The 16,552-nt window shown below is 38.8% G+C and overlaps 1 protein-coding gene across 1 annotated transcript in view; it reads left to right on the top strand.

Annotated features, from left to right (window-relative positions):
• The window catches only part of LOC126399930 (1-phosphatidylinositol 4,5-bisphosphate phosphodiesterase delta-3-A-like), a 43,201-nt gene that overhangs the window by 6,807 nt on the left and 19,842 nt on the right, over positions 1–16,552 (top strand). Inside the window, exons 2-3 of the mRNA XM_050060276.1 lie at positions 7,429–7,484; positions 7,587–7,698. Of these exons, the coding sequence (XP_049916233.1) occupies positions 7,429–7,484; positions 7,587–7,698 (168 nt within the window). The remainder of the gene's footprint in view (positions 1–7,428; positions 7,485–7,586; positions 7,699–16,552) is intronic.

Genomic DNA, 16,552 nt, shown 5'->3' with positions numbered 1-16,552 from the left:
ATTCTGGAAACCTGCCTGTGAGGTTTTGGTGACGTGTGCGCACTGTCCGCTGGTCAGCCAAACTTCGGCTTACACCGGTTGCGCTCCCCCTGCGTTGACAGTAGACGTGGTTTCAGTTGGCGAGCTTTTAGCGCACCTTCGGTGAAGCCTTTTGGCACGAAACTGTAACTGCGCCAAGCTGTATCTGTCGACACCTCCCCCTGCTGCGCCGCCACACCCATCTCAGCGCACCTCGGTCTGCCAAACTACCAAACTGAGCGCGCCTCGGGTTGCGCTGCTCGAAACTAGCTCTGTGCGGGGTTCACCACCCTGCGCCACCCTGCTACTAGAAACTAGAGCCCTGTGGGTTAAAACAACACTGCTATGGGACAGCCACAGAAAAGACAGCATGTAGCAATTTGGTAAAAGTTAAAGTGGGAACAGAGTTTTTCCCACACATTCAATGGACAAAATTTCAAAACTTTTCCATGACTTTTCAAGGATCCATAATATATATATTTTTTAAATTCATGTCTTGCCCTACTTGCCTGGCATTTTTCCAAACATATCAGATTCAGATTCAAGGCTTAGAAAATGTGAATGTGAAATTCCATGACTTTTCCAGGTTTTCCATGACCGTGGGAACCCTGTTTAACTGTTCATTAAATGTTGATTTCACAGTGTATTGGCTGTAAAATAGTGACACCATTGGTGTTTAGATGAAGCCTTGCTTACTACCTCAATATGTAATTCTGTCTGCTGCCTGGTACGATCTCCCGGGAAAATGAAGGCTTGATTGATGTCACATGCGCAATTAGAACAGGAAGAGGATAGCACTTTTCTTTTCCCTGGTAGCTATGAGAAATGGTGGATGGTGGAACAACCAAAGTACCAGTGGAAAACAAAATGCAGTGTGCCCTGTGTTGGTGGTAGTTGCTGGGCTCTGAAGTAAACAGAGAGCGATCCGGCTGTCTTTGTGACAGCGGTGCCAACAATAATACTCTTTGGAAATGCTAGCAGGGAAAAGCTGAAGAGTTGTCTGTTTCCACTTTAACGAAGGATTTGTAACAATATTTGCAAATCTACCGTCAAATTTTTGTATTTTATTGTAATATTTTTTATGTAGTTGAGTGACAAAACATGCAAAAGTAATTAATGTCAGTATTTTCTTTACCTGAGCCTATGACCTTTATTAAGGAAGTTATTAGAGTCAGCCACTTAATTAAGGTACTGATGGAGCGCTAATTATCTCTCAGAGCTGTGTCTGACTGTGAAGGCCTTTACTCTGTGTGTGTATGTGTGTGTGTGTGTGTGTGTGTGTGTGTGTGTGTGTGTGTGTGTGTGCGTGTGTGTGTGAGAGAGAGTGCGTGCATGCGTGCGTGCGTGCGTGCGTGCGTGTCTGTCTGGCTCCCAAGTGCTCATGTTAAATGAAACCTGTTACATTCACTTAATTTAGTTATGTCAAACTGTCCTACAAAGCTGGGTTGAATAAATGGGGTGGAATAAAGGCAAGACAGTTGATTAATACTCGCCTACATGTTATTAAACAGTGCAGTCTTAATTAAAGGAATACTTCACCCTGAACATGACCATTTGTATATCAATTACTCACCCCATGTTACCTTGAATTCTGGATTAAAATGTTGTTTTTCTTACATGCTCTCTCTGTGAATGACAAATATAAAAATGGCAAACATTTTTAATGAATTGAAGTCATAGGGGTCCATTTTTAACAACAGCAAAACTATATCAAAACATCAGTATACAAATTCATAAACAACTCGTGCAGTATAATCCAAGTCTTATTTATACAATCATATGCTAGGTACTTCCCAAACACATGCATTTTACTAAGACCTTAGTATTTAAAACACCTCCGCATATGTGTATCGTGCAGGGGCAAGCGTATGCATTTGAACTCTGCTTAATGGACTGCATGAGTTCAAACACACTTTTTTCCACAAATTGAAGCTAACACAGTATGAGTATTTGATGTAAAAAAAAAGTTATTTTTGTGGGTGAAGTATTTCTTTAAATGCAATTATATTGGATTTATTAACACATATATGTTCAGTTTTCTATAAACAAATCAGTTGTTTTTATGTTGTGTGATTTTTTTGAGTGTACCCAACATGACTGAATCCTACTTGTTCTGTCAATATGAGTTTTTTGGGTAAAATAGTCAGTAGCAATCTGTAACCAAATATGTTATAAAATATTGTGTGGACTGGGGCCGTTGTGACTTCCTTACACCACTGACTGGATGTGAAAACAAATGTCCCCCTGGTAAAAAAAAAATAAATATATATATATATATATATATAGTTTACATCACTACATATTTCACAGCTACAGTTAAAATGGCAGACTACAGATAAAGATTCACATGGCAAACATATTAGTTCATAGAAAGTGATGTACTGCAGGGCTTAAAACCTACACCAAGTACAGCATTTCACTCTTGTTACTTGTCAGACAAGATTTTCAGTAAGTTTGTCAGTAGTTTTCCACTGCTGGCAAAATGGCCAGTGTGTGTCCAGCTGACTGCAGGTCCAGCTGGACACACATGAGAAATCACATGTACCATATTATTACTGTTTCTTGTGTGTGTATTGGTGCAGCATAATAACTTATGTGTGTGGTTGTGTGTGTGTGTTTGGCCTTTATCTCAACTCTCTTGATAGAGTAAGTACCACTACATTGTAGACATGCAGTAAAGTGGTTGTTGCAGTTATTATTTGGTATGTAAGTGTGTATGTATGTATGTATGTATGTATGTATGTATGTGTGTATGTATGTATGTATGTATGTATGTATGTATGTATGTATGTATGTTTTCATGCAGTATTCTGTATCATAGGTCAAACAACATGGTTTTATCTAACCTGCTGGGAAACATTTTCCGTGGTGGGGGGAGGCCGAACTGTCGTGTTGAGGTCAATTACTTTAAAGAGGTCATTCTGTTTCTGACACACACAACCACACACTCACTAGATCTCTCCCACTGCTACAACCTTGCTCTCCTTATTTACAGTAGTTCACTGCTGTACACAGGGGAGTGTGTGTGTCTGCATGCTTGTGTGTGTTTTCCCAGTATCAAGACGCCTTTGTGAGTGACCCAACCCTTTCCAAACCACAGTGAGACTTCTGTTTCTGTTGCTGAGTCCTGCTTACTCAGCATAGGACTCAGCACTATCTGTGAAGGAGAGTTTAAAGGCAACGTCACTGCACTTTATACGCTCCTTTTTGAAGTAGTTTCACTTTCACTAGAACATACAACAACAACAGATTATGACTTCCTATTCCCCTCATGTACACACACTCTGTATGATAAACAAATCTATGGGGTCCCCTCACAGCCCATTGTTAGCTTGCTGTCATAGGGAACTTGAGATAAGTTACATTCCACACATTCTGTTGGTCACTACAATTACTGAATGGACACTGATTAGATTGCCCAGCTTTAAGTGGGGCTGCAGCACACAAAAGAAACCATCCCATAACAGCTCAGGGATTTTTTTTAAGCATCTGTCTCCTGTACATAGTCAGTATCTTTCTATCTTTCAGATTCTGATCTGTCACAGCAGTCAGAGAGTTTGCCATTGTGTACTGTCTGTTTAGAGCCAAACAGCATTGAAGTTTGGTTTGGGTTTTTGTGGTAGATGTCCAATGGTTGATGTAGTTTTCTTTTTCCTTCAGCTATAATTTGGTTTGACTGGATTTCATGAGTGTTGTCCTGAGGCCTTGTGCTGTTGCCTCTCTCAAACTCAAGACCAAAACTCAGATCACACTGTAAAACTACGCAGTGCTGATCGAACACAAACCAAGATTCTGTTACTGTATTGCCTGCTTCTCTCCTGAAATGTTTTCAGTAACATATTTTAGCGCACTGTTGCACTGTAAAACGAGAATTTGTGAACAAGATGTAGGCCCCATACTGTTTCCTGTATAGTAAAAATGGAAGCTGAAAAACAGAGCTCAAATGATAAAACTAGGTAGTGCTGATCAAATATATAAATTACATTTTTTTTCCCTGTGTTGCCTATTTCTTGCCTAAAATGTCCTCAGAAATTAATTTTATTGCACTGTTTGGCTGACATACAAGAATCTGTGTTTTCTGTAAAAAAAAAAAAAAAAAAAAAAGAGAAAAGCTGAATATACTGAGATCAGTCAATAAAACTAATATGAATCAAGATTTTGTGACTGCACTGCATATTTCTTGCCTCAAATGTTTTGAGAAACATATTTCAGCTTTGACTTCAATACGAGATTGTTTGTGACCAGCTCGCTGCCATATTGTTTCCTGTGTCAAACCAGCCAAGCTGCATTATGTCACCCACCAGCGGGAACGTTTATTGGTTTTGAGGCAACGCAGTATATTCTGGTAGTAAAAAAGGAACCTTTCCTCTTGAGGAAAAGCTACAAAAGCCACGGCCCTTTACGTCTGTTTTCTCTGGTCCACCATTTTCAAATGTATTTGTGTCTTTCTACTGCATTGACAACTCAGTTTTCTGAAAAGACCCATTTTTGAGCACTGAATAGTTCTTTATGTGAGCTAGAGGAGAGAGATTTTCCTAGCTTAGCAAAAAAAAAAAAGAAAAACTTGCAGCAAGGGAAAACAGCTAGCCTTTCACACACTTGCATTTGATGATGTCTTTTATTGACATCATCAAATACTGACTAGCTGTTGAATGTACTTAAAATATATTTGTTATTCATATCAGATTCATACTGATTAATGGGTCATTTATCGTAAGAGCTTTTGCGTAATGTACTATGCCTTCACTCCTACTGAGCTCCCCTTTGCTAATCCAATCCAAGACAGCCACCGCGCTGATAATTCCAGCTCTGACTCATGCACTGCTTCTGAAGAAATAAAACATCAGCAGTCATCATCTAAATGTGGGTTAACAGATGTTGTCCAGTCAGACTGGGAGTATACAGAGGACAATTTAACTGCAGCTGGATTCATTCAAACAGACAAAGGACACTGAAGCTTGTAATTTCATAGATCTGCAATTACAGCGTGAGGTCGTTGAGCTATAAAAGTCTTGAAGAGAAATGTCAACTCAGATTTTCTGTCAGATGAGCTTTTCTCTTTTCTCTGTCCACTATTCTCTCATGTAAATATTTGTCCCACAACCAAGATCTGTAAATATTCCCCCACTTCCTTGATTGTCTCTTGCTGTATAGGAAGAAGTTGTTTAGAAATGTAACACATGCTTGTCTGCCTAATAAAAGCAGGGTTTGGCCATTTGGAGGTTTTGAAGGCATATAGCAGTGCCAATACTGCTGAATGAAGCTACTGAATTTAAACATCTATGTCCCAAAATCTAGATTTCTACATTTAAAGAAACTGCAAGATCGTATGTTTTCAAATTTTCCACACGGGCCTCACAAACAGCATTTAAACACCAACATTCAGCTGAAATCCATGATATATTCACTTGTTCTTGTTTAAATATATAGCTCATATTCATGATTTTCCACAAACCAGTGTATAAGGCTACTGATATATCTAGATCTGTCATAAAACACATTGGCTAATCATCACATTTGAAGTGGATGACAATCAGTGGTTGATATTCAGCTTCAGATTCTGACAGAAGGAAATTTTTCATGTCTGGAAGTTATAAGACTACACGGGGAGGCTGGAACTGGGAGGTTAGCGTAAACCACCCATGTGTTAGAGCTCAGTCACACCTGCATTTGAAACAGTAATCTATTAGACCAAAACCAGTTCAGCATCATGAAATTGCTGTGATCACTGGACTTGCTCGCTGAGGTAAAGCAAATTTGAGCAGTATTTTTAAGTAGAGTTCAACTTTAGTGAATTTTATTTGTGCAGAATGAAAAACAATTCAAAGTTTTCATTGTGGCATCCATTTTGCCACAAACAAAACAAGGCAAAATCTAACATCAAACTGGATGTTGAACATGTGTCATGGAGTGCATGGCTCTTTACTTCTTTCCCAGGTCAACGATAGTGTGACAAAGACGACAGTGCATAGGACATTGGCTGTTCTAAACTGAATTAAAACAAAACAAAACAAAAAAATGCAAAACAGTCTTGTTGTGATGAAGGGTTGAACCAAAGTCTTAGCATCAGTCATGTTAAGGAGAGGTCCTTTACATGACGTTTCTAAAAGAGTTCTTAAGGAAAGGTTTAATCATGGCTATATTGTTTAGGTGGAAATAAATGACCTTAGCAATCAATAATATGTTTATTGAAAGTTGTCAGTTGTGTTTGTAGAATACAGTTGCATGCAAAGGTTTGGGCACCCTTGGCCAAAATTTGGTTTACTGTGAAAAGCTAAGAAAAGGGAGATGATTTCTGATCTCCAAAAGGTAAGAGGTTAAAGATGACACAGTTTTTTAAATAAAATAATATTTTAAGCAAGATTACTCTTAAGATTTCAGTCTTTTACAGATTTAAAACAGCAAAAAAGAAAAAGGTCCTGAAGGAAAAGTTTGGACACCCTGCATGGTCAGTACTTAGTAGAGCCCTCTTTGGCAAGTATCACAGCTTCGAAATGCCCTTTATATCAAGCTAAGAGTCTTTCGATTCTTGCTTCAGGGATTTTTGCCCATTCTTTGCAAAAGGCTTCTAGTTCTGTGAGATTCTTGGGCCGTCATGCATCCACTGCTCTTTTGAGGTCTATCCACAGATTTTTGATGATGTTTGGGTTAGGGACTGTGAGGGCCATGGCAAAACCTTCAGCTTGCACCTCTTGAGGTAGTCCATTGTGGATTTTGGCATGTGTTTAGGATCATTGTCCTGTTGTAGAAGCCATCCTCTCTACATCTTCAGCTTTTTTACAGATGGTGTGATGTTTGCTTCCAGAATTTGCTGGAATTTAATTAAATTCAATATTCCCTCTACGCGCAAAAAAGCTTCAGTGCAAATGTGTGTATTACAAAATCTCTTTTGGCTGAAATATAGGCACCCCTACAAAAAGGTGTCACAGGATATGGCTTTCATAACAGGCCAAAAACACTTAGCTAATTGGAATTTCATCTCAACTGTCCCAATTCATCACCATGCAACTCTCATATAACTCTCACTCCTCATCTTCTCTCTGCTTTTTCCTACACAACATCAAGTCCTTCTGTCTTACTTCATATCTTCGTCCATACCTTCTTATTTCTAGCCCCACCCAACTGCTGGTTCAGCACCAACATGTCAGAATTACAGAGCTCCCGAATGAACTCCTGTGGTCCAACAGATGTAGATACTATATATATACACTAACTTCTAATTGTGACTATGCCCTACTCTTCTATTTTCTCTTTTCATCCTCCCTTTTCTTTTCTTACTCCCCACCTTCCTTCAGTGCCTCTGAGTTATTAGGACTCTGTGCGTATACTGCCATCCTGTACATAGTCAAGTAAAGTTTTCATGATATCATATCTGTCTTTCAATCTTATTTTTGTCTGTTTGCTTTCCAGGAGTGCAGGATGATGAAGATGTGAAGCGGATGTTGCAGGGCTCCAGTATGGTAAAGGTAAAGGTGTTACTAATTATAAACTGCTACAAGTTGTTAGTGGTAGCTGATAAAAGTAGTAAAGTCAATGAGATTTAATGGATTCATTTATCTTATGTAAAGGTCCGCTCGCCTCGCTGGCAGAAGCGACGAACTCTAAAGCTGCTGGAAGATGGTGTCACTGTCTGGTGTCAGTCCCACAAAACCTCCAGCCGGGCCAAAGAGCAACAGTCCTGTAAGTGTGTGTGTGTGTGTGTGTGTGTGTGTGTGTGTGAGAGAGAGAGAGAACATTTGACAGAGGACAATTTATTCGATAAAAGATTTTTATAGACCTGGTATATTTATGAGGTGTCATTTGGGGATTAGGATTTGGTTTTGGCATTAAAGGGGAACTCCACGGATTTTACACATCATGATCGGATTTCCAGGTTTAGGGAACTCCTGCATATGTGAAAAAAAGTTGAGCAAAATCTTTAGTGACTCAATACGATATGATGCGATGCGATATGATATGATATGCTATGATACGATACGATACGATACGATACGATACAATATGCTACGATTTACTCCCCATAAGGAAATTAGTCTTGGACTCAGGAGCAGCATAAGTATTGTGCAGATCCTGAGCTCCAGGACGAGCTGTGTGAAGACTGATAAATGTCCTTAAGTGATGTTAAAAATTAAAACAAATCTGGTGTGTGGAGTAAGAAAGAAGTGAGATTATCAGACCTCTATAGCCCACTGCTCCTTTTTATTGGACTTTATTAGTTGTAACCCACAGAGGACAATCTACAAAGGTGTACCATGATCCACAAATATTTCACTATCCACAAAGATGTCTTTTTATATTTGTGTTGTGTAAAGTCCTATCCAAAAAAGCGTGACCTGCAACTGCACATAACTTACTCTGTAAACACATATTTTAATTTCACATAAAAATGTGACAGGTTTTTACTCATGTTAAGTTTTAGCGCAGCAAATACATGTGGAGTCATATTTACACATTTGTGGATCCATTTTTACACGTGAAAAGGGTTTTGCACATTCATAGATCACTTCCTGTCACTTGACATTTGTGACTTCCCTCCTGTTTGTTTGCGTAGTTTTGTCCAGTTCCTACCGCAGCAGATCTGTAGAAAAACAATGCACAAATGTTAAGTATTATCATTGTGTAGCTTGTACTGGACTTCATGTTCAATAAACCAGCCCCATCATGAGGTCGGCTGGAGCTAGGGCTGTCCCTTAAGAATTGTCCTAGCTGACATTTAGGGTCATTAGTCGACTAGTCGCCCACATGTTTACGATATTAATGTAATAATTAGATTACATATTTTGGGCAGGGCAACACAATGGTTTGAGTTCAAGGTCTGACAAAGAATAGTATAAGTAACATTGTTGTTTCACACTGTGCTACATTACAGAGAAATACAAAACCGTACTAATGAACCTTAATTAATATAGGCCTATATTTTATCTACAAGTGCACGTCACACACTGAGCGAGCCGCCTGTTAATTACACTCTTGGCAAAGCAGTAATGATTGTTCTCAGGTAAATGGTAAATGGACTTGCACACGTACAGCACCTTTCTAGTCATTTGACCACTCGAAGCACTTTTTACACTACAAGTCACATTCACCCATTCACACACACATTCATATACTAGTGGCACTAGTCGAGGCTACCATTAAGGTGCCACCTGCTACTCAGTACACCGATGGAACAGCCATCTGGAGCAATTTGGGGTTTAGTATCTTGCTCAAGGATACTTCGACATGTAGGCTGGAGGAGCCGGGGATCAAACTGCCGATCTTCCAATTGGTGAACGACCTGCTCCACCTCTAGGCATGCAGCTACTTCCATGTTTCAGATGATACATCACGATTGTAGTTGATGAATGATAGGTAAAAGTTTGCCTGCAGAGTTTACATATCACCTTGGGTTTGTCATTCACCTTCTCAAAATGATCCCTAACTTTGGATTTTCTGTCCGACGTGTTATTAACTAGCCTGTGTAACAATCACAGGTACCAGCCCTGTAAATTAAATTGACTCCTGTCTGACTGCTGAGCGTGTCCACTTCCTGTGTCTGTCCTTTCAAATTAAATTTCCACATGGTCCAGTCATATAGGTTTTGATTTATTTTGACAAGGTGCACCTCCGAAGAAATTTTTCCATTTGTGTGTTGTTGTTTTTTCGGCGACTAAGCAACCAATGAAATGACCTTTCTGTTTGACTAACATTTGGTCGACCGTTAATGGGCAGCCCTAGTTGGAACAATGTTAAAATGCTATACTCACAAAAACAAAGCAATCAATAAAAACTATTTAAACATTTCATGAAATCAAGAACCAGAAAACATGAACATTTAATTTAATATCTGCCCATTTTTAAAACCAAACATTTTAAAGTAATTTATAAGTAATATAAACATTGTTTTTAATCTTTCAAAATAGTTTTAATCTCTCTAAATACAATCATAGTTACAGCTGTTACTGTGAAAGTTGCAAGTCAACCCCAAGATTAGTGTTCTAACCAACTCATCACATTTAACCCAACTTTGTAACAAAATTATGTTAGTCAGTTACAATCACTCATCACAGAATTTAAAGTCAAAATGTAGCTGACTCCTTTGTCTATCAACTAGAATTAACACATTTCCAATATCTCAATCTATAATTCACTTAGTCATTTCTTTACTTTTCAGACTATAAAACTGAAATGTTACCCTCACCAAGCACGTTAGTGGCTTTCAGATGTTTAAACATAGTAGTGCAGGTCAAGAATGCAAACATCTTGACCTTACATTTTTGTCTCTGTGACCTTCAAAGGGGCAGATAATAGCTGTGAGCCAACCACCCCCTGTCTACCATACGCTGTCTGTCATGTGTGCTTCACATTGTTAAACTAAAACATGTATTTATCACAACTTGTACTTAAAATTAGTTCTTATTACTCATTCTAGTATAACTAAGCAAACCATAACACATTTTGAAATTTCTAAACAAATTGCCTGTTAAAGTGATGCTTACACTGCTCTTGTGACAACAAGCCTATGGTTACAGTATTGGTTAACTATCATTACTTCGCATGAGTCACCATGGGAGACTTCAGTAAAATTTGTAGACGTGGTACTTCCACTGACAACACATTAGGTGCTCTGCTGTTCACAGTTGTGATGATATAGGTACAGTAAATTTGACTGAGTATATGTGTGGTTTGGTCAGAATCCTGCCATCCTGTCACAGTTTCAGCTTATTGTCTCCAGAAGTGTGTTCTTATCACAATCACTTCTGACATCACAAAACAAGAACTTTTTACAACGCAAAATTGAACTGATTATATTCTGTGGGACAAAGGACAAGGTCACTGTGACCTTATTAATCTGATTCTTATGAACAGAATGTTTCGAGAACACCTTGAGGGATTTTTTTTTTTCCAAGTTGGGCAAAAAGTAACAGTAAGCTTTGCATCCATTTCATTTTTGAGGGAATTCTTTAAAGTTAGGCACAAACATCGACTTTGAATAAAGCATGAATGATAAGAATATGGTGGTCAAAGGTCAAAGGTCACTGTGACCTTGCATCCATTTCATTCTCGTAAATGTGTTATCTCAAGAACACCCCGAGGGAATTTCTTCAGATTTAACCAAACATCAATTTGAACATAACAAGGAACTGATTAGATTTTGAAGGTCAAAGGTTAAGGTCAGTGTGACCATACGTCCGTCTCATTCTCATGAGCACAATATCTCAAGAAGCCCTTAACTTGGACTCAAGAATGAACAGAACAGAATTTGGTTGTTGAAGGTCAAAGGTCAAGGTCACTGTGACCTCACAAAACATGTTTTTGGCCATAACTCAAGAACTTATTAGCTATTTATGACAAAATTTCGCACAAATGTCTAATAGGATATATAATGACATTTTATATCCAAAAGGTCAAAGGTCAACTTCACTGTGACATCATAATGTTATGAGTATACTATGCATCCATGTTTTCACAGACATGGATTTAAACTTAAAGAGCCGCTTGACTGGTTGGCAGACTGTGAGGCAGCAATTCTAGTTTTAAATTAGATTTAAAGATTAAAGGTTATGAAAAATGGGTGACATGTTAATCAAAATTAACAGAAGAGTATTAAAATGATTTAATGAAAGCTGCTTCAAGCTACAAGCTTCTTAGCATGTAAACCCAATGCAAAAGTTGAGTCATGACAGAAACACATGTTATTGTTACACTAGAATTAAGGTCATGAATGCAGAGTTTAGCATATATAGCAGTAATCCCTGGCCATGTTCATGCCCTGCCCTACTGACTCGCATACACAGGACTATTTCAGTGAACCTACCCGACCCCACCCAGAGGTTAAGAACTTCTCCGAATGATAATTGGTAACAAGCAGGCCTTTCCTTTGCCAGAAAAGCTCAGTGCTCTCACTGGGCGTGTAAGGTGAACATGGATATACACCATCTATTTTTGTTAACTTTAAATGCTACTTACTGCTTAGTGCAGACATAGACTCGCTCACACAGCTACCATCCCTCTTTTCCCCTATCTGAGGATCGCACACAGTGCCTTGATTATAGAGCTCAACTATTTTCAGCCTAAGATGGCAGCCCATCTTGCCGTAGTTCAAACAGTGAGATTATAGGACATTATATGCTGATGGGAGTCGGCCCTGGATCCTGTGGTTTGGTGCTATATAGTTACCATACGACTCAACCACTAGGTTAGCTTCCCAACTACAGTACAAGGCCTCTAATTGCCACAAGACTAGGTTTGCTTATGATGTGGCACAGTGTGTGTTTGGTGTGCAGGTTTGAGTGTGTGTATGTGTGTGTGTCTTGCATCTCATGCTTTTATAACACCCTGGATCATTGTAGATGTGTGTCTCCTATCTATCAGTTAACCTCTGAATTCCAAATAAGACAATAATTCCTTCTTTTAATCCGAAACTCACAAGCTAAAGTAAAATTCCTGTGCTTGTTTATGTCTTCATGTCAGCTGAATTGTCTGTACTCATCTCTGATCCATACCTGCTTCTGAAAACTGCTATAGATTTAATTGGACCTGGCACGTGGATATGAGAAAGTGGAAGCCCGTTAGCTGCACTGAGTAATTTATCCCCCTCATTTTACATCAAATGTGTTTGCTCTAACAGGGTGGTCTAGTGCAGCAGCTGCCAGCCTTTAAAAATAAATAAGTGTAATACACCGAATCCCAGGTTATGGCCTCCACATGGACATCAGCTGAGGGCAAAAATTTGTGTTTCTAATCCCTTTAATAATCAGGCTGTCTTGTCAAGAGTGTAGGTTTGGTTTCAGAAGTGAGAGAGACTTTCAGACACTTTTATACACGTCATAAATACAGCTGTCTATGTATTGTCAGATACACATACTGCACAGAGCTTTGCCGTTAGTCTGTGAGTGTAGTTTCTATTGAAACCACAGCCAAATAGAGATCGACAAACACCAGCTGACATTTGGTCAATAGTGATGTTTAATTTGGTTGATTCAAATCCATTAGACAGTGTGATGTTATTATTAAAGTACACATAATGGTGAAGTCATATGGAAATGAGCGTCAGAGTGTGCTGGATGAACAAACAAGGTTGAACATAACACACAAACAGCTCTGTTAGTGAGGGAAACACTTGTGGAAACCTGTGTGTGACACGCAGCTCACCTCTCCACTGAAGTTGTGTCTAAATTTAGTAGGAATTAGAATCAACAGTGCAGCACTGTTGTGAGTGTTATTAGTTGCCAAGCCAGCTCTGGCACTGTGTCCATACACATTTAGTGTCACGCAGAAATAAAGTACAAGCTGGTATTTCAGCATTCAGGGCTACCCAGATTACAACCCAACATGTTTTGGAGCCTTGTACCCTGCAACCATGATTTCCTGTTGACATGCAGCAGAAGAAGTGTGTGTGGATACTGCATGAAATCTAAACTGAAATCTAACTTTAACACAGCAAATATAGTTTATTGTAGAAAGTAGTGTGACAAATATAAGCAGTGCATATATACACAGAAAAACTGGAAAGTCTCTAGTTAATGGGCAAGACTAGTCAAACAAAAGTTGATAAATGAATAAATACAATTTATTTTTGTCTTCTCCTCGCATGCTGCTCAGATGTGTGTCAATACAAAGTGAATGACCAAAATGATTACCTTAAACACACTTTACACAGAGGCCTAGGTATAGAATAAAAGCATGAAAAAGAAAGTGAGACCTGAGCTGCCCGTGGTGCTTGAATGTAGTCTGTACATGTGCCACAAAGCAAAATCCATATGTAATATTTCATTCTTAAAGTACTGCGATAGTACAAAAATCCTTAATGCAAAAAATCGCAGAGAGCGGTGCTCCTATCAACAGTTCCACCTGGGCGTTTCTTAAATGAACATGTTTTATTTACCGGGCCGAGCAGCGTCGTCTTGTCTGCCCCCATCATGTGACAAGGCCACTGTGGCCTTCAATGATGCAGCAGGTCAAAGGTCACCATGGAATGCAATTAATCAGCGATAATTTTTTTAAAGTGTTATTTTTTCTGTGATTAATTAATCAAAATCGATGCATTATGTTGACAGCCCTGATAATGATGCATTTACTAAAACTACTAAAGTACTGTTAACTGATAATGCAGAGGATGAGAGATGGAAACTAAGTGCCCTATGAATTTGTGTTACAAAATGTGAGTCTGAGCCTGTAAAGTGAATGTCACAAATAGAAAGATCAAAAGCTGCAGCTGATTGCATAATGCATTTATTCAATGAAGATGCACTGTAGTGAAGGAGCTCTATAAGAGTCCAAAGGTTCCCTTTTCTCACAATATTTCTCCTCTGGTGATGTGTGGGTCGGGTTGTGCTATAAAAGAACTACTTCATCAGAGTGTTCGCCGTTTGAAACAGCCACACTCAAAGTTGAAAAGCCAGTTTTCAGAGAGAGGGGAGATACAGTCTCACACTCAGAAATAAGATGTCCAAATCACAATTTAAGTTTATTCTTAAATTTCCATTTTTTTTTATTTTTTTTTTTATCAAACACCAGAGGTATTGTAGATTGTGTTTCATGACTATGCACATAAAATGGGACAAAGCAGTCAATGGAAGTCAATGCTCCCATTGTGCTCCTGATCCCTTGTTTCATTCCTATCACATATCCCTCACATCTTAGTTTCCAGAGAAGCATCAACAGAATACTGCCAACATGTCAAATTTAGGTAAAAGACAATCCTGGCACTTGTGTATTGGTTGTAAGCTAAACCGTGTTGGAAGGAAGTGATGCTCAGTTCATTTCAGAGAGGGAAAGAGTTAAGCCTGATTTGCCATTGTCATTTTGCATCTTTGCATCCAAATAGGATTTTTTTTTTTTTACAGTTTTCCACCAGTGGTGGAGTTGTTGGACCTTCTTTGAAAGGTCAGCGTNGAGAGGGAAAGAGTTAAGCCTGATTTGCCATTGTCATTTTGCATCTTTGCATCCAAATAGGATTTTTTTTTTTTTTACAGTTTTCCACCAGTGGTGGAGTTGTTGGACCTTCTTTGAAAGGTCAGCGTTGCAATATTTACTCATATCCAAAAACATGTCTGATCTACATCTTTCATAATGTTTCATAATTTTAAATTTTCATGTTATACAGGGTTGTACACACTGCATGCTTTTCTTCTCCACACAGTTGGCATGACGTGGGTTTGAATGTATAAAATTTAAAAATAGTATGAAAATAAGATGTAAGCTGGGCTTGAGCTTCTCTCTATAGTTCTCTTTTTTCATTCTTGACACAACCATTCCTGTCGCTTTGACCAGTTACAACCCTGTATGAATGCTTTTCAGGAAAAGCTGCCTGAAAATGTGAACAATTATCCTCAGATTTAAACAATATTATGTCTCAACACCCTATGACCGCCAGCCTCTCATGATAGCTTTTGCTATTGCCTTTTAATGTGGTTGGACTGCACGTCTTATGAAATTAGCTCCTTTTTATCACAACCCAGCCCTCTGACTCGATCCCCTCCTCTTCCTTTTCCCTCAGCTTGGGCTGTCACTTTTTATTCAAAATTTGAACTTCTGTTCAAACATGGGAAAAAAAATAATATATATAACATATATATATATATATATATATATATATATATATGTGTGTTTTAGTTGAAGTCAAATTTCAAAATCTGTATGCAGCTGACCGTTTCAAGTAGTTTGCCTTGTGGTCCAGCAGGGAGAGCTCTTAAAAATCACTTTAAGCTTGACCTTTTGACCAATCATTAACCTAGGATAATCAATAAAAATGGAGAAGTACATGAGTGAGCCAAGCTGTACTGATCAGATAAAAACAACACCGAAGCTTCTTGAGAAGCAGTGTGTGGCAGTATTTTGGGTTTTATGCTGTGGATGACAAAATGACTAACAAAGATGAGGCTGTTTGCTGACTTTGTTAAATGCAGCTGCCTGAGGGCACGGACACACCGGAGCAAAAGCAGGCGAGTGACCATCACCTGCCAAGGTGATATTTGTGCTGAATGTGGGTAGTGCTGGATGTGACCATAGACTGTAGATAAAAACCCTATTTCCACCAAACAGTACAGTTCAGTTCAGTTCAGTTCAGTTCAGTTCAGTTCAGTTCAGTACGTATTTTTTCTGTTTCCACTGTGAAAAGTTGTGGATGGTACCAATGGAACTATTCCTAACAGACCCTATTTTTGGTCACCCCTCTGTTGGGGTACCTTGCACACAGATCTGGTAGTAAAAGCTGGAGCTGGAAACACTACAGTCCCATGATTAGTCAATAGCAGACAGTCACTCTTGCTCAGGGCTGAGTTGTGGCTGGTTTTGAAGGGTGTGTAACCACTGTTCATACCGTGGCAAGTCTTACATATATTAGTAAACTATAACTATAAAATGAAATGATGTTTCGCTGCCTCTGGCAGAGCTGTAAAAAAATAATTTAATACACTGGGCCTACTTCTGGTAACTTCTAGGGTGGAACATTAACTTGTAATGTTACTCAATGCATGAGTTGACGATGTGAATCCATCAGCACATCTTAAAATTCAATATGACAACTTTGACCATTCCATTAGTTTATATT

The sequence above is a fragment of the Epinephelus moara genome, chromosome 13, assembly GCF_006386435.1.
Source record: "Epinephelus moara isolate mb chromosome 13, YSFRI_EMoa_1.0, whole genome shotgun sequence".
Lineage (NCBI taxonomy): Eukaryota > Metazoa > Chordata > Actinopteri > Perciformes > Serranidae > Epinephelus > Epinephelus moara.
This window is presented reverse-complemented; position numbering and strand designations above follow the sequence as displayed.